The 27,429-nt window shown below is 34.5% G+C and overlaps 1 protein-coding gene across 3 annotated transcripts; it reads right to left on the bottom strand.

Annotated features, from left to right (window-relative positions):
- Positions 1-2,017: 2,017 nt before the first annotated feature.
- LOC110794295 (uncharacterized) lies at positions 2,018-25,940 on the bottom strand. Of its 3 annotated transcripts, XM_021999241.2 has the most exons (18): positions 25,693-25,937; positions 24,367-24,456; positions 22,497-22,687; positions 22,230-22,334; positions 20,903-21,003; positions 19,872-19,950; positions 19,720-19,731; positions 19,476-19,541; positions 19,240-19,308; positions 19,090-19,146; positions 18,552-18,632; positions 16,312-16,409; positions 16,187-16,232; positions 14,905-15,032; positions 5,487-5,565; positions 4,298-4,360; positions 2,799-2,861; positions 2,018-2,449 (listed from the first exon to the last, which is right to left on the bottom strand). In XM_021999241.2, the coding sequence occupies exons 1-18, from the start codon at positions 25,808-25,810 to the stop codon at positions 2,252-2,254; spliced, it is 1,644 nt and encodes a 547-aa protein (XP_021854933.2). In that variant the 5' UTR covers positions 25,811-25,937; the 3' UTR covers positions 2,018-2,251. The 3 variants fall into 3 exon arrangements, with proteins under 3 accessions (XP_021854933.2, XP_056693848.1, XP_056693852.1); XM_056837870.1 differs by lacking the exon at positions 4,298-4,360 and having other exon boundaries at positions 25,693-25,940; XM_056837874.1 differs by lacking the exon at positions 25,693-25,937 and having other exon boundaries at positions 24,349-24,462.
- Between the last annotated feature and the right edge of the window lie 1,489 nt (positions 25,941-27,429).

Here is a 27,429-nt window from a genome sequence, read left to right as displayed (position 1 = left end):
CTTAGGAAGTTAATATTTTCTGTTTTTTTTTTGGGTTTTTTTTTTTGGTAATAATCATGGGGTTCATAACAAAGTATTAGTTTCTCCTAGAGTATATTTTACTTTAAACGTTTGTGTTATGACAATGAACCCACTTTCTAAACCTAATTTATCATAATGAATACAGTGCAGGAAATGGCCAACAAAATCCTAATTTAATCCTTTACATTGTCTGGACATGCAGATTGATATTGTCGACAGTCTCGAGACAGGCCAAAAGAAACCAATAGCTAACTGCTGTACCCGGGTACAGCCAGCTCTGGCTGTACCCCCCAAAACGACACACTCATATTGTTTGTTCATTCTTGTCGACTGTTTGTTCTTTTTTATTGAACTGTTTGTTCTTTCTTATTGTACTGTTTGTTCTTTCTTGTTGTACTGTTTGTTCTTTCATGTTGTTTTTTAAATTCACCATCAAAATTTCATAATTGTTGTATTTTTTGTTCTTTCTTCTGGATTTTTATGTTCTTTTTTATATTGTTTGTTCTTTCTTGTTTATTTGTTTGTTTGTAATAATCATATGGTTAATGTTCATAATTAAACTCTTCATTGATCTTTTATTCTTTCTTTTTGTATTGATTGTTCTTTCTTGTTGTACTGTTTGTTCTTTCTTGTTGTTTTTTAAATTCATTCATCAAACTTATTGTTTGTTCTTTCATTTGGCTTTAAAATTCATCATAAAATTGTTCATAATTGTTGTATTGTTTGTTCTTTTTTCTGGAATTTTATGTTCTTTTTTATATTGTTTGTTCTTTTTTGTTGAATTATTTGTTCTTTTTTGTTTATTTGTTTGTTCACAATAAATATATGGTTAATGTTCATAATGAAATTGTTCACTTCATTGGTCTTTTATGTTTTTACAAGCGCCTATATTGTTTATTTCCAAATAAATAAATAAATGTTCATTTCCAAAATAGTAAATGTTCATTCCAAATAAATAAATAAATGTTCATTTCCGAAATAGTAAATGTTCATTTTTGTAGTTTATTTCCAAATAAATAAATAAATGTTCATTTCCAAAATAGTAAATGTTCATTCCAAATAAATAAATAAATGTTCATTTCCGAAATAGTAAATGTTCCTTTTTGTTGTATTGTTTGTTCTTTCATGTTGGCTTTAAAATTCATCATAAAATTGTTCATAATTGTTGTATTGTTTGTTCTTTTTTCTGGAATTTTATGTTATTTTTTATATTGTTTGTTTTTTTTGTTGAATTATTTGTTCTTTCTTGTTTATTTGTTTGTTCACAATAAATATATGGTTAATGTTTATAATGAAATTGTTCACTTCATTGGTCTTTTATGTTTTTACAAGCGCCTATATTGTTTATTTCCAAATAAATAAATAAATAAATGTTCATTTCCAAAATAGTAAATGTTCATTCCAAATAAATAAACAAATGTTCATTTCCGAAATAGTAAATGTTCATTTTTGTAGTTTATTTCCAAATAAATAAATAAATGTTCATTTCTAAAATAGTAAATGTTCATTCCAAATAAATAAATAAATGTTCATTTCCGAAATAGTAAATGTTCATTTTTGTACCAGTATATTAATGTTCATTTTAAACAACACAAAACGACATCGTTTTGGATGGGGGTACAGCCAGCTTTGGCTGTACCCGGGTATAGCCAAAAAATTGCGAAAAGAAACAACTTATACTCCGTAGTAGGCATGTTTAGTGGGCCAGGTCAGAGCCAAATCGGGTAAATACTGAATGGGTCGGGTTAAGAAAGTTTGATAAATGGACTAAGCTGGTCAAAGCCCAATTAACCCCACTCAATCCGGCCCATTTTAAGTAATGCATTTCATGTGATAAGTAATTTAAGGTGGTTTTTCATTTAAGGTTGATTTGTCCAAGAATTATCTTATTTAGACGTGATAACACTTTGTAGATTTTTGATTCAGCATGGAAAAAGTGACAACAAATAAGCAAAATATACATACAAGCATATAAATAAAAAAAGATAAAAGATGATGAGGTCCAATGAAAATATGCCATGTGGTATATATGATGGAATAATATACACGTCATAGTTGGGACTGCCCTAAGTTATTTGAAAATTGAGACCCATAAGTGAAGCTCATCAACAGTTTGGGAACCTTTATTGTTAATATTTCCAAACAATAATTTATCCAACTATGTATTTGATACAAAGATCAAATCATAGACTTTTACATCCCCTTCTTCAACATGTATGATTTCCTTAACCTAGAGCCTGTGTTTTTTATGCGATGATATTTCTTCTTCAACGCGTATAATTTCATCTCTCAACTCTTGCACCTCGACTTTACAGGATTGATCTGCATTGTTTGCAGTATCAGTGATCAAGCTCAATAAGTTCTTCAAGCAAGAAGAATACTCCCCCTTAACTTCAATGGGTATATAAGTTGAAATAAGAGCTCCATACTGCAGATTAATGGTAAAATTAAACAAGTTATTTATGGTTACATAATAACAATTTGATACTAACACTGAACTAGGTATATATATACTGTAACTAAGTTACTTCAACATGCATGCAACACTGCTACAAACAACTCATAAAAATTATCTTTAGATATTCTTTTCTGTACAAAAAAGTTCAACCTTTCATAAAAATTAAATATCAGACAACTCCAGGGTACCAAGAAAAGAAACGCGGCAAAAGAAAACATCCAAAGATAGTACAGAACATATTTGAAACCCATCCCTGCACTGAGGAAAAGTTCACCTATTTCCATAGCAAGTTATGACTTATGAGCAATCTCATGTGTACCTGTTTATAAGCTCCTATGCAACGGCGAAGCGACTTTTCAGCCTCCAAGACAGGCAAATCTTCCTGTTCACAAGGTCAAGTAAATAATTAGCTGGTCGCATTATCAATCATCTTTAGTTACTTCCATAAATTAGTTTTAAATTTCGGACCTGCAATAATATTGTACAAGACAACCCGGGTAACAATATGCTCAAGATGGAATATAACATAATGAAAAACCCCATACTGCTCTTAATTTGGGGTTGTCTGTTGCTTAAAAAATTAAGAAAACTTATCATGTTGCAAAAAAAAAAATTGAAAGTTAAACCATAGCTTTTTTCTGCAAGGAAATTATACATTGAAGCTGGTGTTAGCAAAGGACTAGAGAGTAGCCATATTTGAAAGGACCAGCTTTTCCATTTAGTTAGTTAAGTTATCAAACTTAACAAAAATATCAAAGGACAAAAAAGAAAGAATGTGCTTTTCAAATTCATGTAAGTTTGAACAATTGCCATTTATGAAATTATGAGCATGTCAAACAGTCTGAAACAAACAGCAAAACAAAAAGAAAACTTTCAGAAAATTGCCTAGACGTGTATGGAAAGTGGGACAGAAAAGACTATCAAAAGAAGTTGCTGTATACATGGAGATATCCATTTTGTAGCCAACAGTAAACTTGAAGTCACTCTCGTCAACACTTTAATAGGGCCCGAAGTACAAAGAAAAAGCCAGCTTACATCCTAGTTCCATTTTGTTTTTAATATTTTCAGTTTCAGTGAGGAAATTACTGACTTCCTGAAATTATATTTGCAATCATTATAGAAAATCCTTTTTATTATCTATGAAAACCGAACCTGAGCTCTAAACTACATTTTCTATTAATTCTTTATATCGCACTGGGTCTGGGACTTTTTGCACCAGTTCCAGCAAAGTCTCTTTCCCTAACTTATCATGTGGCACCTCAACTCATAAAAGTGCCAAATGTATTTGTCGGGTGCTGCTTGGCCAATTCTGAAGCTAAATACTGGCAAGCTGGAACAAATACTTTGAGATACTACTAGCTAGCAAACAAGCATATCTATTGGGAGTTTAGGACACTATGAAGTAGAAAGTGATCTTCCCAGCTTTTTTCCCCCAAATATCTCTGGTTCCAACTTCCAAGTTAAGGGTAGCAGTAACCTATCAATTTCAAGGTGGGTAACCCCATAAAACAAGTAGGAAAAGGTATAACGTATATAATCTATGCATATAGTTTTCCATCTAGCAACAGACTAAATAGTAAAGGCAATCCCATATACGGGAACTGGATAACATAATAATAGCTAGTACACATATGGGCACTTTTTTCTTCCAGTGGAAAAAAATATATGATAAACTAACTGGAAATGGAATTTAGGGTAATGATTACATGCTCATAAGACAAACAAAACATGGCAACAGCTATATGTAATAATCATCTTCGAAAAGAGTCTACATATATGGTTGGCTATACGTGCAAATGTGCAATTGCTGATACTAACCCCTGTTTTTTTTACTTCTTGCTTAGCCATCTCAACATGTGCAAGAGCTTTTAGTGACTGTAGCTGCAAGTAAAATCAAGGTGTCAACAAGTTTGCTCCATAATTATAAATTTATAATGCAAGTTACTAAATAGAACCTACAACTGCATGACCATCCTAGGAATACATTATCGCTTGCGTTGGATATTTAGGTACCTAACAGTCAGCAACAAGCAGAACCATCCCAGAAATTCAGTTTCCCTGGTATTGTATGCGTTATAGTCAGCAGCATAAAGGATAAAGCTTTATACCCCATGCATACTTATAAGGCTTTAATTCTTGCTATTGAGTAAAACACTTTCATGAACCTTTCATGGGAGTGATAGTATAATATGCAAACATGTAAGCTTTTTCTTACCATAAACCAAAAAATACTTTTGATTAGATAGAAACAGTGATTACCAGAAAATACAAAGAGTGCAATGCAAAGGGAAAAAAAAGCTCAAGTGTGATGCTAACAAAACCACTTTTCGTCAAATAAACTCGAACACAACTTAAGGGCCCGTTCGGCATCACTGCCAGTTTCGGTTTTTGGTTTCATGATTTGAAAGTCACGTGATTTAAGGAGAATCATGAACTTAAAATTAGACAACCCATTATAATCATGTAATATTGAAAATGGACAACAAAATACTGGAAACTACATTTTTCTGGTTTCCATTATTTTGTTTTTGGTTTCTGAAGAAACAAAAAGTGGAAACAAAAAATGATAACAAACAGGACCTTACTTCAAAGCTCCGTTTGTTTGACTGACATGGACCCATGTATGTGGTTTAGGCTAACACATCAAACAACGAGCACAAAGTGCATTTTATCACCAACATGGCTGGTGTTAGATCTAGGCAGCTAAGTATTTTCTAGCTTATTCAATTTTAAAAGTATGGGAAGAAAACTATGCCAAACCTTTAGGCCAAAGACAACATTACAGACCAGGGTTTTAAGTCAAGGATGTTAACGTGATTTGGTAACGGTCGCAGAACCACTTCTGCGGGCAACACATATTGTTTTCGGCTGTCCCCAATTCATATCAAGGTTTAAGTAAGCTCGAAAACCTTTGTGATCAAGATGCAATACTGACCCACATCCACGTACTAGTTAAAGGGAAACGGATAAAAGAAAGAACACTCTATTTGCAGAATCAGATGCTAACCAGTATGAGTAATGCAGTATGTTCATCTCTTCCATAACGTTGCTTGGATTTAGATCCATCCAAAACTAGCTGAGCTATCCTGTCATGAAGAGAGATTTAAATTCTAGATCTATATGAAAAAAACTAGATAAGTTACAGAAAATCATACCAAATTCAAATTTAGCAATAATTAGAAAAAGAAATTTACGTAAGAGGATTAGTCCTTAAGGTATAGAAATTGATAATCCGAGCTAATACTAGCTATATTTCTTCTTCTTAAACTTGGTAAAATTCATTACTAGGGTTATATCCGTGGTCCATGGGACAAATCTTCTACTGGGTAACTCAAGGAAAAAGTGCAAGAGACTTAAGGCTTTCACATGCTCCCCATATAACATCATCATTTCTTATACCCATATTTTCTCTCTGAGTTTAGTTCCTGGAAAACTCAATAGCCCTCTGCATAAATGGAAAACTTCCTACAGGTACTTTTTTAAAACATGCATTCCACATCAGTTAGTTGGTCTCCGGATCAGCTGTTTACCGATAGTATGTCCTTGAATTTATCCAAAGCTGCATTCGTACAAGAATCTGCAAACCTATCGAAGCCTTTGATGTACTCAACAAGAATGAAAGGCAAATAATGTAAAAGACATCTGTGTTTCTTCATTGTTTATACGAAGAGTTGCAAACAAATGAGACTGACAACTGCCCTCTTTAATATCAAGTATCTTAAAAGGAGATTTCTTTTCAGCCTTGAAGTTCCTTTCGATTTGTATTATTCGAGAGATCATATCTTGATGAATCATATTTATATAGGGTATTCTAGGCTCATTTAGGTTGCATTTCTAGGCATTTGTCTCATTTTAGTTGCATTTAGAGTCATAATTGCATAAGTCGTCGTTATTGTACTCTATTACGCTCCGTTTGTGTTTTCTTTGATATTTCAGGTGATTTTACAATAATTTGGGTGCTTTCGGAGTGTTTGGAGGTGGATCGAATGATCACCGGATGGTTTGAGTCGGAGACGAAGTGTTTGATCGGAGAATTGAGCTTTTCGGGGATGATTAACTCGATGTATCGCTTGTGCATAGGCTCGCAAGATCCCTCGTTGGCTCGCAAGATCCCTCGTTGGCTCGCTACATCTATCGTTGGCTCGCTACATCTATCGTCGTGCCTCATCGCTTCATGGTTGCTTGCTTCACTAGGCCAGCGAGGGATGGCTCGCTAGCTCCCTCGCTGCCTCGTTGCTCGTCGCCTTGGCCTGCTATGCATCTCACTAGGCCAGCGAGGGATGGCTCGCTAGCTCCCTCGCTGCCTCGTTGCTCGTCGCTTTGGCTTGCTGCACTTCACTCGGCCAGCGAGGGATGGCTCGCTAGCTCCCTCGCTGCCTTGCCTCGCCCCTTGCTCTACATTGCTACATTACATTGGGCCAGCGAGGGATGGTGCGCGAGATCCCTCGCTGCCCATGCCTCGCCATCTCTCTTGCTGTAGACACGGCTCGTGCTCGGGTTGGCTGCCACGTCATCGCTCCATCGACCAATCATCGACGACTTTTATTTTTTATTTTCATATTTATTTTTTTATTTTATTTTAGAAAATAGGAGCATATAAATACTCAAGGGAACTAATTTATTTCCCTCATGTTATTATTTCCTTAGAATTCTTTTGAACGCTTAGTTTTATTTTTCTCTCTTCACATTATTGAGCCCTAGTTCATTCCATTCAATTAATCAATATAGAGGTATTTTCATAATTCTTCTTGCTTTTCTTGCTTTGAATTATCGTTTCTTATTATTATTCATTATGAAATTCATTGTTAATTCATATTTCATGCTTGTTAATTCAATTATGAGCGAGTAGTTTTATTCTAGGGCTAAGTAAGGGAAGCCATGTTTATACCATGATTGATATGCATTAAAGTTTGTTAATTTATAGATTATTGCTTGAGTGATTCCAATTGATTTGTTTTAATTGTTGATTCATGTAATTGGCCAATATCGTGGATTGATTATCTAGCAAATAGGAATTAGAATTGAAAAATCATATTCTTAGAGGCTTTGTGCAATTGGCAATTCTGATTATGTTAGCGACCGTACTGCATATGTTGGATTGAAAGTGTTAAGACCCGACCGTAGGATTAACATATACTTTAATTACTCGGCCTAGCCTATTCATTGTCGAATTGATTTGTGTTCTTGGATTGGTATAAGCATGGTGAACCGAACAGACGCCCTAGACCTTTAATTCTTTGATAAATTACACATTTTTATTATTGCTTTAGTTTTGCTAGTTAATGTTGTAATAATTGGGTTTTCAAGGCAAATACTAGAATAAGAATAAGAACGAGTTTAGGAAATCGTTGCGCCGTGGTAACCAAACCACTGCCTTGAAAACGAGATTCGGTGCAACCGGGGTGCACAATTGTATCCACCGATTCGTTCCCTAAGGTTTACACAACTCTCAACACACAAAGGCACTTTTGGGTGATGAGATGGAGCCACATAAACTTATGCCCAAAAGAATAAGAAGGAAACGGTTTGAAGAGATACAAATATTCATGACTTAATCATGAACCAAAATTCTTCCATCCAAAACAAAAGGGAAAGGAGGAGGAGAGGAAGAGATCAATATATGTGTGTACCAACAACTCAGAAAATGAAGAGTACTTATAGGATGTGTGGAGGAGACAAAACAATCCAAAGAAATCAAAGGTTTCAAAGGAATTCAATGATATTAATCAACCATAAACCCATGATAATGAAGAGTTGATAACCCCCATAATCAAGAGAAATAATGGACCAACTTAATCACCATAATCAGAATGATAATTGTCCATAAATAATACTTAAAAGGTTATCATAAAGGAGGAATCCAAGAGAAGATAAAAAACGGACAACACCAAGAACCGATCTCGAAACCTGCCGGTTTTCCAAAACCGGCCGGTTTTCGGTTCACTTCAAAAAATGTCTTTTAAGTCCGATTTTCAACTTACACTCGAAACCTGCCGGTTTCGGAAAACCTGGCAGGCAGGTTTTGAGCGCTTTTCCATCTTTAAATTCCAACAATCCCCCACTAAAGATGAGAAAAGATACCAAATGAAAGAGGAAGATATTGGGCATAAGAGGAGCTTAATACATAACACTTGGTGTTACATAAAGTAAATTGAAACCAAATGCTTAGTGAAGTGAATTATGACTTACAAACCCAAGGGTGGACGTACCTTGAAACCCTTAAGTCCTTGATCAAATAGTGGACTAACCTTGAAACTCTAAGATTTAAGTCACGCCCCCACAACACATACCTCACTCCAAAGATTATGTGGACTCCGCAAAGTGTACGCGTTTTAAGCCATGCGTTTACCTTAGTTCTCATGGAAGCTCTAGGAAACTGCCCAAGTTTCCATAGAAGATGGCGAGTCTTCACAACCACGTAGGTGAATCCTCAAGTGCTTCTCAAAATAGCACTTAGTCAATAGGGTTAAATTATGTTCACTTTTAGTGAACCATCAAGAGCTACCTCGCAGCTATATTAACCCCCACAAGACCATAGATTCATTAAGAACATAATATAATGTTCAACCTCTCAAATAATTTGGTTGGTGAATCCACAAGTTGAATGCGTCCATTTCAATATGTTAGATTCATTAAGAGTTTATACAACTCAACCCTCATACAAGCGGTGGTTCTCTTTAAAGTGCATCTCAACTAGCACTCTACCATTAAGAGTTCAAAGACTCAACCTCATTCAAGCATTACAACACATGCCATAGGGATAAGCAAGTAATGCTTATTACTTTACTCAAATGGGCATGAAGCCTATCCCCCTCGACATTTCAACCATCAAGGATCATTACATGTCCCAATTCAATCTTCGTACCATAGTGCATAGCGTACCTTGCATTAAGATTTTCCGTTAGAAAGTATAACCATAAGCAAGGACATTTAAATGGTATATGCTCACTCAAAAGCACACATGGTAAAGAAATTATAAGATGCTTTGTTCTTGGTTCAACTAACACCAATTAAATTTGATGGGACAATTTTGTAAAACTCAATTTTACAAAAAGTTCTTCATAAAGTATGATCCTCAAATCAACATAGCCACTTTAGTGAAAGTACTTCATCAATATCAAACTTCTATAATTTGCATCGAAAACTTCAAAGCGACATACTTTGAAAACATAGCAAATAAATACCATTCGACCTTATCCATGATACCTTTAAAATGAAGCAAACTCTCGTTCACTAAAAATTTGTGAAATTAAAAACAACTCAATTATTTCACAGTAAATTCACAAATAATAGCTATGTCAAAATACCAACAATACATATCATTATCATAGCGGAAAATATACTAGCGTCCACAACCTAAATCATGTTTTAGGTCCTTTTAAATGTTGAAGCTAAAAATTACATTCCACACATACCCACAAATGATATGATTTTATATTTCCACAAATCTTCTCAAAAATTAAGAAAATGACTTACTATGAAAACCAAACATTTGTTTTCATATATTACTCAAAACCATTTACTTAAATAACACTTTCAACTTTCAAGGGAGAAGACATAGAATTCAATGAAGGTTTAAAACTCAATATTCAACATGTGATGTAAATATAACTTGAGCACATCATCCACATATCGAGTAAAATAACCACACATAATTATCACCTTGGAAAAATAAGAATTGAAATTCTCCACCCAAGTTATTAATCTAAACAACTATGAGAATTCAAATTCTACACAATCAATATGCATCAAGATATCGATAAGGTACATGTACCATTACAATGGTGATAACTCCAACACACATAATGAATTCCATAAACACATAATTCTTATCCTCAAGCATGGGAACTCATCACTCATGGTTTTACCACTTAGAACAATCACTTTACATACCTATGATAAAAGAGCATGCAATATAGGAATGAAAATTAAACTGCTCAAAAATCTAAGTGATATAAAACTTGTTCCCAAAATAATAAGAATAAGAAAATCTCACTCCCTTACGTTGATAAGGTTCTCCCAATTCAAGTATAGCCTTGAAACTCCTAATAACCATCCGGTGAATAGTCATGAAACCCTTTCAAGAAAACATCTAGATATTCATATTCCTTAGGTAGGTTGCGAAACTCACAAGTAAGCTTAACTTACTCCCAAAAGCTTCCCCTCAAAGGTTAACGACAAAAAGTCTCCATTGACAAATCACGGAATTAAGGTCTTACTCATAGGAATTGAAAACACAACACAAATTCAAGGCATACATAAAAACGTCCTTTAGCATAACGGGCAATTCTCATGCCTTGAAAACTCTGACTTCAAGTCTCTTCTAAATTCAACTTGTTCACTACTAACAAAAGAATTAGAAGAAAATAGAACAATCAAGCAAGAGACACTTTAAACCCAACATGCATAGCCAAACAATTAATTGCATCATGCACAAACATGCTAAAAGAAGAATTACCGTTAAAATGAGAATACTCAAAAAAATACATACCAAAACTCATCAATAAGATGAACATCCCAAGAAGTCATGGAATTACATGCATAATAAAAAGAGTACACTCAAATAATACAAGGACCAAGAAAACAAGTCCAACATTGAAATATTAGGCACTTCCCATATAGTGGACTTAAAAGTCTCTTTTACATGACACCTAAAAATTTCGAATCTCGAATATTTGGACTCACAACCACTTTCCAAAAAACACCGGGGTCTAAAGGTTTCCCAAGAGAAACTCTCAAAAATACATGAGCATTCAAAAACAACCCCCACATGGAAATAATAAGCCCAAAAATTAAGATCATAAAATGATCACTCAACAAGGTTAAACTATGAGAAATGCCATAATAAAATTATGTACTCAACAATTCCCATAAAACCATTTTAAGATCAATAAACCCTTAAAACTCAAGTCTCAAAACTTTTGGCCAACTTTAATGAAATTCCAACACCAACACAAATAAAAAGGCTATTTAGTCTCAACCATAGAAAATTCATTAAACAACACCATACCAATCATGACAAGATTAATGGTCAAATTCCCAAAAGTGTAGTGACTCGAATAATCAGGTATACATCCAAGGAAAATATTATACGTAAAAACTCACTCAACATATTCCAAGGAAAAGGGTTAACATAGTTTGCTTCCACAAACTCAAACACTTATGTTCTAGGGGGTCATCACAAGCTTATGATAACTTGCTCCAATGGGTACACAAAAAACTCCAAGGAATTAAATATGCATATTTCCAACAATGCATAAGAAACCATTGATTATGAAGTTACATACCCAATATTCATGGTGATAAACAAGAACTTGGAATCATACGTATACACCAATATTACTATGACAAGTTAGTGCTTGAAATGACAACGTACAAGGCTAATAATCTAATCACTATTAGAATAAAACTACTTACTAAATACCCTTAGTAAAGCAAGTACACAAAGTCACAAGCCCAAAATTCCTCTACCAAGGAAAATATGACAATGCACAAATAATTCACATTAGTCTTTAAAAGACTAAAAACATAACTTTAATAAAACTAAGGTCTCCTCATGAAATTAAACATGCATGAAACCAAAGTAAACTGTAGAGTGCAATAACATGTTCATACATCATAAATAATTCAAATACTCTACTTTCTAGTAATCATTCCAACAAACATCATTTGACAATATAAAAATCAATTTTAATATTGTCATCTTCACAAAATATAATTTGTTGAAATGACTATTAGAAATGAACATGTTAGAATAATATCTTATTAAAAGAAGTAGTTTAGAATGAACCTCCCTTGATATTAAATCAAGTATGTGTATTGTAAGACATTCCAAAATCTTCAATCAATCCTCCATCACGATATCATGACCACCATTCATCAATCATCTTCTTCCAAGACGTTACTTTTGACTTTCCGTATCCAGAAAAATCAGGTTCGTTGTTGAAGTTGTAACTGACGATCGCGATCATCCAATGACAATCCGACCGTTAAAAATCAAGCCCAAGATGTCCCGGATATTGTGTCAAAATTTCAGGACAATCGGACCACGGATGACCCTCGATCCGGATCAATCTTTGAGACTTCTCCCAGAAAAACGTGAATGAAAAACATCTTTGGAAACCCTCTAAATTCCCTTTATCTTTCACTCAAACTCACAAATATAAATTTCCTCAAAAATCATAAGAAGTATTTAGCCATTGAAATATATCTCGTTTTCAAATTGTTGTAATAATTGGGTTTTCAAGGCAAATACTAGAATAAGAATAAGAACGAGTTTAGGAAATCGTTGCGCCGTGGTAACCAAACCACTGCCTTGAAAACGAGATTCGGTGCAACCGGGGTGCACAATTGTATCCACCGATTCGTTCCCTAAGGTTTACACAACTCTCAACACACAAAGGCACTTTTTGGTGATGAGATGGAGCCACATAAACTTATGCCCAAAAGAATAAGAAGGAAACGGTTTGAAGAGATACAAATATTCATGACTTAATCATGAACCAAAATTCTTCCATCCAAAACAAAAGGGAAAGGAGGAGGAGAGGAAGAGATCAATATATGTGTGTACCAACAACTCAGAAAATGAAGAGTACTTATAGGATGTGTGGAGGAGACAAAACAATCCAAAGAAATCAAAGGTTTCAAAGGAATTCAATGATATTAATCAACCATAAACCCATGATAATGAAGAGTTGATAACCCCCATAATCAAGAGAAATAATGGACCAACTTAATCACCATAATCAGAATGATAATTGTCCATAAATAATACTTAAAAGGTTATCATAAAGGAGGAATCCAAAGAGAAGATCAAAAACGGACAACACCAAGAACCGATCTCGAAACCTGCCGGTTTTCCAAAACCGGCCGGTTTTCGGTTCACTTCAAAAAATGTCTTTTAAGTCCGATTTTCAACTTACACTCGAAACCTGCCGGTTTCGGAAAACCTGGCAGGCAGGTTTTGGAAAACCGGCAAAAACCTGGCAGACAGGTTTTGAGCGCTTTTCCATCTTTAAATTCCAACAGTTAATACTCAAAATCAACTTTCGTTATTGAAATAGTTCGTATAATTGGGCAAAAACTAATAGAACTTGTCTCCCTGTGGGATCGACCCGTATTTGCTAAGTATCTGCTAACAACAAACACCGTGCACTTGTGGTATCACTTTTTAATTCATCATATCTTAACAAACGACTTTGAGGTTGACGGCACCATGTTGGAAAGAAAGGTGATATTTACACGCAAGAGAGGTTATTTCCCTACAAACACACTAATCAAAGCCCCAGTTTGACACCCACTTCCCAACTTAGGCCTAAACGATGAAGGAACAAAGAAGACAGAAGTCACAGAACATAGGGCAACTTTTACAGGGTTAGATGGCTAGTGGATGAGGCATGGTTCAATGCGTAATGGCAGGATTAGTATAAAAGCTTCCTTAAATCAGCTGAATATCAAGTTCATGTTAAGGAAGTCAATGATATTATTTCAAATACCACGTACTACATCAGTCATTTACATCCAACAATCTAAATGACACCTCCTTCCAACTTTTAAAATTCTTGCTTAGATCAGTAATTAGATCGATAAATTCCAATACTCAGCTATTGTCAGATTGCTTTTGAGTTTGTGAACAGCACATACCCAGTCAGTATGAGATAAAGGGAGTACTTCTCCTTTCATGAGGGTACTTTAGTGAATATATAATTATCTCATCAGTAATCGAACTCCTAGTCTACTGTTTTTTTTCTATATGAACTATGAAGTTTATTTCCGTATGAAGACCATTTTCTTCAAATATCTCCTAACACCAACTTACCATTGCAAGCTCTTGCAGATTATCCAGAGCTAGTAATCTGATGTGACCAAGAAATTATATGCATCTGGAAGAAATAGAATGGGACTTGCAACAGTGTTCTACAGACCAGTAACACATAAAAGCCTCCAACTATCCTTCCCTAATACTCACTCCCTAAATTAATACTCCCTCCGTATTTTAATATGAGTTACACTTTCTAAAAGCTGTCTTATTTTAATATGAGTTACATTTTCTATTTTTGGTATGTCATGGTCCCCACTTTCAATTATATATATCTTTCTCTCCCTCATATGATCCCCACACTTACTCACATCCTCTTCTTTCCACAATAAATAATTCACCCACAATCAATTTACTACAATAAATAATAACCCACCCACTTCCATCTTATTTTAATAAAATCAACCCACCCTCTTAAAACCCCGTGTCGGTCAAACTGTAACTCGTATTAAAATACGGAGGGAGTAATAAAAACTGTAAAAATACAAATCTAGCAATATAACATATGTCAACACAGTTATTGAGAAATAGAGGGGCTAGTTCTAGCTTATGTAGAAGTGGTAATTAATTACAAGTTATTTGTCGTCAAAAGTTAAATCAGACAAACCTGACTGAATTTGTTAAAGGTTCTTTTGCTCTGTCAAGCTCCAAACTTGCTTCAGCAGTCACTAATTTTTTCATTTGTTTGACATTCAGCAAAGCCAAATTTGCGAGGCCCAGCAAGTTGGCCCCAATCTGTCCAAAGAATGACATTATATGTTTAATACATCATGAAACATCAGGCAGACACTAAAAAAGGGTTACTTCATCAATAGATTCCTGCTAACTATTTTGGCATCATGTATGAGAACTGAGAACAATATGCAGGGATTTCTAAAGATAAAACCCAAAAGGAACCAAGACAACATTTGCATAAAGATGAAACTAACTGACAACCACAAAGAGCCACCTTCATCATAATTGAAATTTGCTATTAAATTACCGCACTCAATTCTGATTGGTGACTGGAAAGGTGAATGTTTAAATATGCATGACAAATACAGGTAGTCAGGTACAACAGTTCCTATGAGAACACTATGTTCAACAAGTAATTATTCACCAATTAGTCCATTAATCCATCCGTTCCTTTCTAATGTTCCTAGGTTCTTTTGAAGGTGTTGCAAAATGTTGTTCCTATTGTGAATATTTTCAATTAAAGGACAGTTTTTTGTTACAGTTTTAACCTCATAAGGACATAAAATCCTAGCCCTGTCCTTATTTTTTTTTACTAATCTGACATGGGATCAACTACCCTTCGATAAATGCTCTCCCTCCCATTTGAGTGATTTGACCATTTTCTCTCATCTCACTCTATCTTCTATGGAGTTTCATTATTATATTTAATAAATAAAATTAGGTGTTTTTAATTGAAATTCTTCGGAACTTTTATCTGCTTTCGTAAATTAACTTCTGAATTTGTAATTGTAACTCTTAAGTTAGGGATTCTTGTATGTTTGGTGATTGTTAATAGTTCGGGAAGAATGAAAGTTTTTGTAGATCTTTAACTTTGAAACCCAAAAATTAATCTTGCAAGAATCAAACTTTTTATAGATCTAACTTCTAAACCCAGAGTTGGGGTTTACCCCTGTCTTTCACCTAAAAACTTCTAAACCCAGAAACCACTCAATTGGTAAGGTAGAGTTTGTTCAGAGCAAGCAAGGTAAGGTTAACGCCGAGACGAGGTTTGAGAGTTGAGGGTTTGAGGAGAGAAGAGAAGAAGGTGAATCTGAGGATTTGTGCAGCATTACAAGAGAAAGAGATCATGGTAAATATTGCAGTGTACTAAAGAGTACAGATTGAAACTTCATTCAGATTACAGTATTCTAAAGAGTAAAGATTGAAACTTAGACCTGAATGTGATCTCGAGGAAGTAATGTCCTCCGAACGTCAAGACACCTATGAATAACATGTTATATTTCTTTCAACTTTATATCATTGAGATTACAAGTTTACGTCGTTATCACAAATGGCTTACCTTTCTAATAGTTCCCTTGCATCCCTTAGTTTTCCCAAAGATTGCAAAGTCATGGACAGACTTCCAGCAGCATTTACAGTGTCCAGAGAATCCCATCCCTGTGCATAACATAAATTAAATAGTCATTTGATGTAACTGGAAGAAGAAGAAGAAGAAGAAGAAGAAGAAGAAGAAGAAGAAGAAGAAGAAGAAGAAGAAGAGGGAAAATATACAAAGCTTTTAAGAATTTTTAATGCAAACAAATAACGTGAAATTCAAGTTTTTGTGTAGGAACCTATCATCCACGTTAAATCAAATAAAGCATGCGACTATTACAAATCACATGAAACAAGGTTGCAACCGGAGGCAAGAAGCTTAACCAGAAACACATAACACTGCAGTTTCTGAGTTTAGATGCTCGAACAAAAACTAAAACTTCATAAAGAGTATGAAGCTTCGCGTGTACAGTCCAAAGTTTTTTATGCGTGCATTATAAAATGGAATAAAATTCTATGTCTCATAATGAACTGACAAATTCCATTTATAAGCACCCCAAAATAGTGATACTGAAAACGATCATCTATATGAAGCATATACATAATGGTCGGTTCACTGGAGAAAAATAAATATAATATGATTGTACAATCTTGGTATTTGGCTGATGGAAGCCTTGGAGGCTTCGAGCGTGAGTTATAATATACTGTGCCATTATTTCTTCAGCATGGGTGTAAAATCCTATTTACCCTTCAAAGCAAGGTCATTAAATATTACTAGGAACAATTTCTAGGTCTTCGTCAATCACGTCTTCCACATCATACTTCAAGTACAACAACGGTAGGTAATAATAACACTACTGACTTCTGATTTATTCCACTCAGCTTCTATTAATTAAAAGGAAACTCTACATGGTGGCCTTGTGTTTTGCAAAATTCCATGTGCTGGGTAAAAAGAGTTTGATTTTCTAAATTGAACCGTGTCTTGCAAAAACACTCGAATGTGACATTATGAACATTTTCCACCATATCATTAACTTCATATTTGCGAAAAGTTCAAAAGTATAGCGTGTGTTTTCTTAAATTTTTTTTTTTAATCCACCCGAACGTCCTAGAGGTTTTTTTAAAAAAAGCTAGCAGTAAAGTGGATGGAATATGCTCATAATGTCACGTTTCGGTAAATTGCAAAACACGGAATCACTTCAAAAGGTAGGATTTTTTTTAAATTAACCACCTTCCGAATATCTACTTTTGAGACTTACCACCATATAAAATTTATTTGATTTTTACCACCTTAATTTTTGCAGACGTTATGACATACTGCCACTTAACTTTTTCGGTAAATTTTTCTGTTCTTGTGGACCCACTAAACCGATTTTCTTTATTTTCTTCCTTTTCTTTCTCCTCTTCCACGATTTTCATCTACCTCAAAATTAGGTTAGGGGAACTAATGACTTTGTAGATTCGTCAAAATTGAATGCTATCAAGAAGCACAAATCAGCTGAAGAGGTGTGTATTCTTTTTTCCCCCCTTTTTTTCAACCTAGGCCCATATACAAATTGGGGATTTTTTCACCCTTCACTCTCTATCCTCCAACAACAATATAGTTTCCCTATAAAACTTCCTCCCGGCATATAATAGAAGTAGAACCAGTCACCTTAGCAACAAGAAATATGATTAAGAAAACTAATAGAGGTCGAATATTTAAAAGAAGATGGGGTGATTGAAGATGAATAAACAGAATTGTACCGTTGTAAGGTGATAAAGTGCTAAATAAAAGAGAAAACGGAGGAAAGAAAAGGATAAAATTTTACAAAGAACTTATAAAATCACGTGAGGTGACTTTTACTTGCTATACAAGTCAAATTTTACAAAGGACCATTCTTGCAAAATACAATACAATGTTGGGACCAATCTTAGTTAATTGATAGGTGAGACTGTTTAAAGAAGGAGGTCCACAGTTGGAACTGTTTTCATCAATTTTCCAATTTATAAATTAATTGAAGTATAATTCAAGGGGAAAAAGAACAATGCAAGGCTGTTCAAGTATTTTAAAGAAAACAGGGTTAGAGGTAAGAATTTAAAACAAGGGTATTATTGTAAAAAAAGGGATAAGAACTTTTTTTCCCCACTAGCTGATCTTTTTCTGCACTAACCCTGTCCCTTTAACCAAAAAGAAAAGAAAACAGAGAACCAACACAAACTGAACCAAGAAAATACAATAAAATAAAGGACCTTAGAAATCATCAAACAGATAATGAATATTACCTTGGTTAACTCCATTATGTGCAAAATCTTTCTTTGTACATTCTCAGCCTCCCCAAGTTTATTGTTGGACTTTATGTAAATCTGAAGACAAAGCAGATTGAGGTTATTCACTATCTGGAAAAAAACTGGATTAAGTTACTCAATTGTTCGCAAAGGGATATCATAAAACCATAAACCACAATTTTGTTTTTTGGTTTTTCTTTTTTTATCAAAAACCAAAGTATTTGCAATAAACAAAAAGAAGAGTTTCCTTTATAATAGGTTGTATTCAAGTCTGCGCTAACTGTGTATTCTCTTCCTTTCCCCGTGTATACCCAGGTATAGCAGCATCCATTGCTAGAGTAATCAAAATCATATTCACTTCAATACAAGACAATTATCGTAGTTTGGTGCAGTACTCGGTTAAGGACTTAAGGTAGCACAGGATATGTTTGACGACTCAAAGAAGCAACCAGGCAGATTTGCAGTACAAGTTTTAAATATCGCATATTGTATCCAATCATGAAATTAATTAAAGCTAAAGGAGGACACTAGAAACCTTTGCTAGATATCGTAGCTTCCTTATGCAAGAGAATGATTCCCCTTGACCGCCTTCCTGCATGACAATGAAACAATTGAGTACAAAAAAATTACTAGGATATACTCATTGATGTTGTTCAGCTCATCATCACACAGTGCGAAGAGGCACCTCTAATATCCGTATTGAATCCTGAATAAGGACCTCCGCATCCTTTGCATTTCCTTGAAGATACAGCACCTAGAAGTTACACTTTACGAGTCACAACATCACATAACTAAGAGAAAAATCATCATTGATCAATGAAAAAAATCACCAAGGGTCCAAATGCCATTTCACAACATTGAATATGCCATAACAAACCACTCAGATGTACTGAATGTGCTAAATGATGCTTGATTACCCACCGTTCCAAGATGAAACATCGTCTCCGCATAATCAGAATGGCCATGTCCCAAGACGCGGCCTTTTATCTGAAGCATTTCAGAAAATAAAATGTGTTATAGGGCCAAAAGAAAATAGAAAAAACTGCTCAAGAAGCAGAACAACATTGATCTAACCAAAACGGTATCTGTTTCTGTTTATTAGAGTAAGGGATTATTCTTCAAAAGTTCAAAGAATCTTAAATAGTCATTTGACAGACAAATTTACCTTCAACGACCGCTGATCCCAAACACAACCATGCATCAAAACAAAACCAAATATCAGCCCGAGATAATAATCATGAAGACAAATTGTAACAGGTATCAGAAATTCAGCTGTAGTCCTCAAGGGAGTGTAATTTGTGTAAGTTTCATAATTACCTCGTAACAAACTCGAGCTTCTTCTAATTTCCGCTGCCCTATATAGAATTGACCAAGGTTGTGGAAAGCAGCACCGACACTGAAATTCGGGAATAATGTATTAACAGACAATTCAGATGCACAAAGTCGTGAAAAAATGAGCAGCACTTAGAGGTAACATAGGTTTTTCTGGAAGATCATGTCCAACTAATAACATTAAATGTGAGATGTTCAGCACATTGGCACACACAAAAAGCACAACATAAAGTGATATTTCAGAGTATGCAGCTGGCACAACCATAGCCCAATTAGACACTTCCAGTCAAGCATTTATTTGCAACCAAACCAAAGGGAGACATCTAGACAGGCAGAGCCAAAAATAACACTTGGATTCGAAAACAAGGTATACTACGGAACGAATATTTCACTTTTGAGTGCACTGGAATATAACTATACAGTTTCCTACAACTGCATACTTCATTAGCATTTCCCCACCTACATATATTATTTTGAAACCAAAGGCAGCAAGGCATCTTTTACAAGACAACACTAAAACAAGGCAAAAAATTGCATTCCTGATTTATAGAGAATCCAAATTGCCATTTTTAGAATCTGTACTTCCATAAATTTAAGATCCAGCTTCAACGTTTGTTTACTTAACCATCCTTCCTAGTCTCCCATTAAACAACCATGCGAGAAACTGGAGGGAAAAGAAAGCTGTGCTCCCTAAGATGGTCAGTGCTACAAAGACCTTGGGACTTCAGATTGTTTTTCAAATTGCTAGTCAGAGGGACATTCTCATTGAACATCCAGCCACACTTTACCAACAGTTGCCCGTGATTGAAAAACATGAGAAATATCCCATTGTGTTTCTTCGACGAAGGCACTCCAATTTTTCTATTACAAAAACATCACTTGTTTCAAGTTCTTTCCTACTTTTTTCTTACACAAACTCCACTTATTCTCTCTTACTCTCCTAAATTCTTGTAGTATGTTAGTAACTGTATTTACGGTAACGGAAAAAAAACCTGAAGGAGTACAAAGAAACCTACCGTACGTCGTCTGGACCAAACGCTTCCTCAAGTATACTAATGGAATCCAAATATAAGGGCTCTGCTTTATGATATGATTTCTGGACTCTGTACAGCTCAGCCTGTGAATCAACAAGCAAATAATTTCGGAATTAACTCAATTAACAACAATTTTCACATATCAAATGCTATTTAATAAAATGAATTTCCAACATATAGTGATATAACTGCCTACAAAGGGGTCAAAACATACGGAAATGGAAAAGATATCCTCCAGCAAAGACTTACAGCTTGTAAACTGATCCGGCCTGAATAGAACATAGTCGCATACATTCTTTTCTTTTTTAATAAGAAAAGAGATTATATTATATTAACAGTAGTAGTAGTCTTATACGATCTTCACTCAACATATTAGGAAAAGTTTTAATTTTAATGTAAGGCTTCAATTACCTAACTCTCAAATTAAGAAAGAGTTTAGATTATTATGATTGGCTTCACTCAATAAAACTAATTAAAGTAAGTTTAAATCTGGTGATCTTTAATTTGAATTCAGTCACCGAAATAATGCTATCAAGTTCAGAATCACACTCCTAACAAAAGACTTCTGGAAATATTCCACCTTCAAAAACAAAACACACTGAAAGTAACAATTACAAGTTATAAAAATAGCCCCACCTTCAAGTCTATGCTAAGGAATTATCTTTTTTATGCTAAGTAGTAAAGAAATATATTAGAAAGACACCAGCGGGGTCTAAGGAAAGAACAGCTCATGTCCTTAATACATCATCAAGCTTCGAAAAAATCAAGAAAAAACGAGTCCCTCGAAGAATTAAAAAACTTAACTTCAATTATACAAAAAAAAGCCCCAGAAAAGGAACATGAAACTTGACGAGGAGGGCTATACCCTTTAAACCACTTGGTTTTTTCTATTCAATTGCACCACCAGCTTGAGAGACTTAGTTAAGGCAAGTTAAATGAAGAACCAATAAAGAGTATTTGAATGTTGACAATAAGACTATTAGACCTAAACCAAGCATTTCAGGATTTTCAGCCAAAACACATATTTGAAGTGAGCCTCAGAATTATTTGAGTTCCATCTAATAGGAAAATTTGAAGTTAATATTCCGCAAGATAGTAAATGTTCCAAGGGAAAGAGGAACAAGGCCACTGAGAAAAGAATCAACTTTCTCATACATAGCTACATACTTACAAACTCTAACTTAAGCCAATACGCATCTAACATCTAGAAGAAAAAAGCTATAAGGGTAATAACAGTCCTCCATATACTAGCGTAAACCTTCCCAAGAACATTAGTGCAGTGCATCTTTAGTAACAGAGGAAAACTTACCAGATTGTTACACGCCGATGCAACATGTGGATCCCTTTCACCAAAACCCTTTTTAGCTTCTGTCAAGGCGGATGAGAATAACTTCTCAGCTTCAATCATTTTCCCCTAAATCGAAACAAAAGTAAATCAACGTGGAGAATCAACTGGAAATAAAGACTTGTAACTTTGTAAACATTATTAAATACCCTAACCGAGTATAGGATCCAACAAACTGATAGGACAAACAGAAGCCCAGTTAGTTGTCAAAACCAAAAGAAGTGTGCTTACTTGCAGAAAAAAATCTCTCCCATTATCTGTGAATATACGCCACTTTGACGTATGTTCGTTTGATATAACTGAGCCATCCTCAAGTCTTTGTAATCCATCATTGGTTAACTCTCCAGCATTGGTTTCAGAGGCTATTCCATTTGGAACATCTTCAGCAAAGACAATAGAGCAGCTCCCCCCAAATAGAAGTGCTGGAGAAGTAAATATAATTAACTGTGTTATCAATGATTCTCGAACTTGATAAGTTATAATAAAAAGTTGTCAGAGTCAAGGAAATACAGACAAGACACACTGACATAAAATATTCTTCACAAAGTAAGACAACTGTAAAGCACATAAAAAATATATTTAAAACAAAAGGTCCTTTCTTTTAGGGCAGGGGGCTAGGGGGAGATAATACAATAGCAATGATGAGTAGATACATCTAATAACTTCCTGGATTACACAACTTCTATGAAGCACATAAAGGAGTTGTTTCCTTTCTTGACTTGCACCAGATGACAGTATACCATAGAGGCCTAGAGGGTGCAGCATTTCTCAGGTTGAACTGATACTTATTAAGTTCAGACTCCAGAGACACCGGGCAGCCATGAATAGTTGATGCTTCTACGCAATACAAGTACCCCGATATGTCTAATGAGACTCTCGTTGGAACAGGGTAAAGGTTTTCTTATGACCCATTCAAGTACACAATGACCAAGCAGAAGTTGCAGAAACCAACTTCTTTCCATAGTTGTCGCTACTTAACTTGACATCATGCCAATGTAAAAATTTAATTCAAGCATCAGAAATCACACTTAATCACTTTGATGCTTCATAATGTTAAGTGACATGTAGCACACCACTATACACTCCGTCCTACTACATTCTTTGCCCACCTTCTAATAGATGAGCAGTCAGACCAATTACAGAAGGAATAAACTCTTTGGGAGATACGGAGTAGTAAATTTCCGATCACAATTAAGTACAGATAGTCTGACACTCTGATTCAACCATGTATCAGAATAACAGTGTTGGCATTACGGTCACAACAAAAATTAAGATTTACCAAGTAGCAAGTGGTTGATAGATGAGCAAGGACTTAGGACAAAAGTATACTCACGCATTAATATTGGTCCTGACCTCGTTTTTTAGCTACAATAGGTCATGACCTATACTAAACAACTTTGGTTTGATGCAGTCAAACTAATTCTTATGAAGTCCTTAACAGCCGGGCTCAATTTGACCAGAACCTGTTGACAGCAACTCAGTTATTTTATTTTTTTCTGAGAGGTGATACCAACTCACGTAGAAGAATACAAACACGGACATTTTAAGAACTTTTACCTAACCTTGGCCAGAAATGAAGTATCTAAGTGTAATACTATATACTAATGTCCAACTGATGAGTATCCGACACAGTTACTTGAGGTGAAATGATATATCGGAATAGCATAGAGCGGAACTAGCCTTAAACACACACCACTTCTATATCTATTTCCTGTCCGGTCACTTTGTAACAATTTTGGACATCGTTTCTAAAAATAAAAATATTCATGTTAAAAAAAATTGTAAATGCAAAACTCATACAAATTACTAAGTCCACTCGCCCTTAAACAAGCTAGAATCTCTACAATATAGCCAATAGAGCCAACCACAAGTTTGGATAATTCTGACAGAGCTCTACTCAAATCAACTTATCAATGTTTCAACTTTCAAGTTGAAATAAAACAGAGAAAGACCTAATTATAGCGATGTCCACAAGAACTCTCAAGGATATAACCTATATAGTGTGGACACCAGCTGAGTATAAAACTTGCATTTTTATTTTTTTTGAGGGAATAAATAAATGTTGCATAAAATTATTAAACACCTCAGAAAAATAGGACACCTGCTTGTCCATGTAGCAACATCCATAGTAAGCCTCCATAACTTCCTTTTGAACATCTAGAGCCATCTTGAGAAAAATGAATCATCTTCCCTGAAAGTAACGACCAACATGTTAATTAAAAAAAGGGATATAAAACATATTGTTGCTTTGTCCTGCCTTTATGAGTATCAGATATCAAGTCTACAGTACATGAATCACACCTGCTCTTCAAATAGAAATTATCTTCAAAGAAAACAACCCATCATTTTCAATATTAGAATGACTTGTTTACTTCTTTGCAGCCTTCAACGTCAAACTTTAACCATTTATTTGATCATAAAAATGAACAATTACAAGATAAAATATGATTTAGATACATTCTATGACATACCTAGAAATATCATGTTCATGCTATGGATCACTATACGTTTATGAGTTTATCCAACTATTGTTCTGAAAGTCAAAGCGGAAATCAACGTGGAACAAAGGGAGTAGAGAAGTTATAATATAAGAAGGAAAACCGAATAAAGAAAAACAAATCTATCATTCTATCCAATCTCTCGAATTGATTACCAAGAATACCCAGACAAAAGAAGACAAAGAGAAGAAAACAAATGCTCCCACTTATCCTGCAGCTATAAAAGCGGGGTTGTGATGATTACACGAATGGACAAAAGAAACTGAACAACATTGTCCTATAGAGAACCAGCCTGAAAAGTACCAAAAAGTTCATTCAAGAAAGTTTCAGTCATTTCTCCAAATCGAAGATCCAATGGTTCTAGTCCAATAAAGTTGTACCAGATAGTGGGAACAAAAAAAATAGCAGCACCATAATGCAGTGCTGAAAATTTCAGCAGGGAAATCTTTCAGTTTTTGCTCTTGTGTCCAAAAAAACCAAATTCACAAACACACAACCAAAAATTAAGCATTCCTCCCTAATAGTCTAAGACAACCATTTTTGACAAGGGCCAGGCCATGAACACATTCTAGAATTCCCCACTATTCGCAACCCCGCTCGAAACCACATAATTAGAATCCATTATATGCCTATAGAGGAACCAAAAGTACTCACTTAAGTAAGTAAAACGCATTTCAACTAACCAATACTGTTTGATTCTTCAAACTCAATTCCATCAAACCAGTCCTACTTGATTCTACACCCAACCAAACAAATTAATAGAAAAAAGGGGAGAAAGTTGAACATTCTTATGTGCAGCTTAAATTGTAATAGTTCATCAATCCGAAATTATAAAAATGTAGCATAGATATTGCTTAGAAATGGACGAAGAGCTCGAATATAACGACGAAGACGAACCAAAAGCAATGAAAATCAGATTAGTTTCTTACTTGTAAGACATGATGACGATGATGATCCGGTGCCCAATAATCCGGTGAAAGAAGACGACGTAATATGAGAACCAACGTATAGTCTTCTCAGCAATGGCGTTACCTGACGACAAGACATCACCTCCAAGCAGGAGAGGGGAAATCACAGGCCCGGAAGAGGAAGAGAATAGGAGAGGATTTGTTGACGAAGCTGAGAGAGAAATGATGAGGGATTTGCACGAGGGTTTTAGGTAGTGATTTATTGAGCTTTGAACTAAGCGGAATCGAATCGAATTGAATTGAATTAAATACTCGTTAAAGTTAAATTGAATTAAAATTTAACATAAACTAATACTCTCTCTGTCCCATAATTATCTTCCTGTTTGACTAAAAACACCGATTTTAAGAAAAGTGGAATATAGTACATAAAAAAGTGGAATAAGGTACAAATGATGATTGAGTTGTATGGAAAAGTGGAATAAAGTACATGTGAATATAGTACATGGAAAAGTGGAATATAGTACATGGGTAGGGTTTTCAATTCAATTTTAATTAATACTCCCTCCGTCCCATAATTATCTTCCTGTTTGATCAAAAACACGGATTTTAAGAAAATTGGAATATAGTACATGAAAAAGTGGAATAAGGTACAAATGATGATTGAGATGTATGGAAAAGTGGAATAAAGTATATGTGAAATAGAATATAGTACATGGGAAAAGTGGAATATAGTACATGGGTGGGGTTTTCAATTCAATTTTAATTAATACAGTACATGAGAAAGTGGGGACCTTAGTAGTCAAAATTAGAAACAGGAAGATAATTTTGGGACGCTCGTTTAGGAAAGCAGGAAGATAATTTTGGGACGGAGGGAGTATAGTACATGAGAAAGTGGGGACCTTAGTAGCCAAAATTAGAAACAGGAAGATAATTTTGGGACGCTCGTTTAGGAAAGCAAGAAGATAATTTTGGGACAGAGGGAGTAACTACTATGTCACTTTGAACAAAATAATTTGTAAATATTATTTTTATTATTAAAATATCGATTGGTCTAAAATATTATCAAAAGTCATTTAACTAATTATTGTTATGTGGTATCTATTATTAAATTGTCATATACTAGTAATAAAATTGATAGAAAATAAATAAAGTAAAAGTATAGGGAAGGGATTTTGACGGGAAAATATTACACCAGAAATTGATATGCGTCGTGTTTATTTTAGTAGAAAAGTTATAGATAGATAGATTTAGTTAAAACTAGTTTAGGGCCCGTGCAACGCACGGCTACTACTAAAACAATTTATTATTTTAATAGTAACTAAAAGACTTGTGATATTAGGAAAACATGAGAGTAAAAAGGATATATGAAAAAGTATAAATTCATAAGTTGTGTAAAAAAAATATTCAAATGAACTAAATTTGCATATTACTATGCAAAGTTAAAAATTATAGTCGTTTACTTGTATGTATGATGATCTAACAACGTTAACCAAACCCGAATGACTCAAGACTAATTTTCGAAAAGACCCGAGCATGACCGAGTTAGTCTGTAATCCCCCGTAATTTTATACATTTTATCATTATATTTTGACGTATAGTTAGTCAAATACGACATATTTTGAATTGAGTAAAATCTTGATAAATAAACTTATATGTTAGTCTATTTACCATGTATTATTATTTTAAATTTTTAATTAACATTCTTACTTAAAATATATTTGTATTTAAAATATATTTTTATCTTAGTTTCCTAAAAAA

Source organism: Spinacia oleracea, chromosome 1 (assembly GCF_020520425.1).
Source record: "Spinacia oleracea cultivar Varoflay chromosome 1, BTI_SOV_V1, whole genome shotgun sequence".
Classification (NCBI taxonomy): Eukaryota; Viridiplantae; Streptophyta; class Magnoliopsida; order Caryophyllales; family Amaranthaceae; genus Spinacia; species Spinacia oleracea.
The sequence above is the reverse complement of the archived record's forward strand: the minus strand, read 5'-3'. Positions and strand labels throughout refer to the sequence as shown.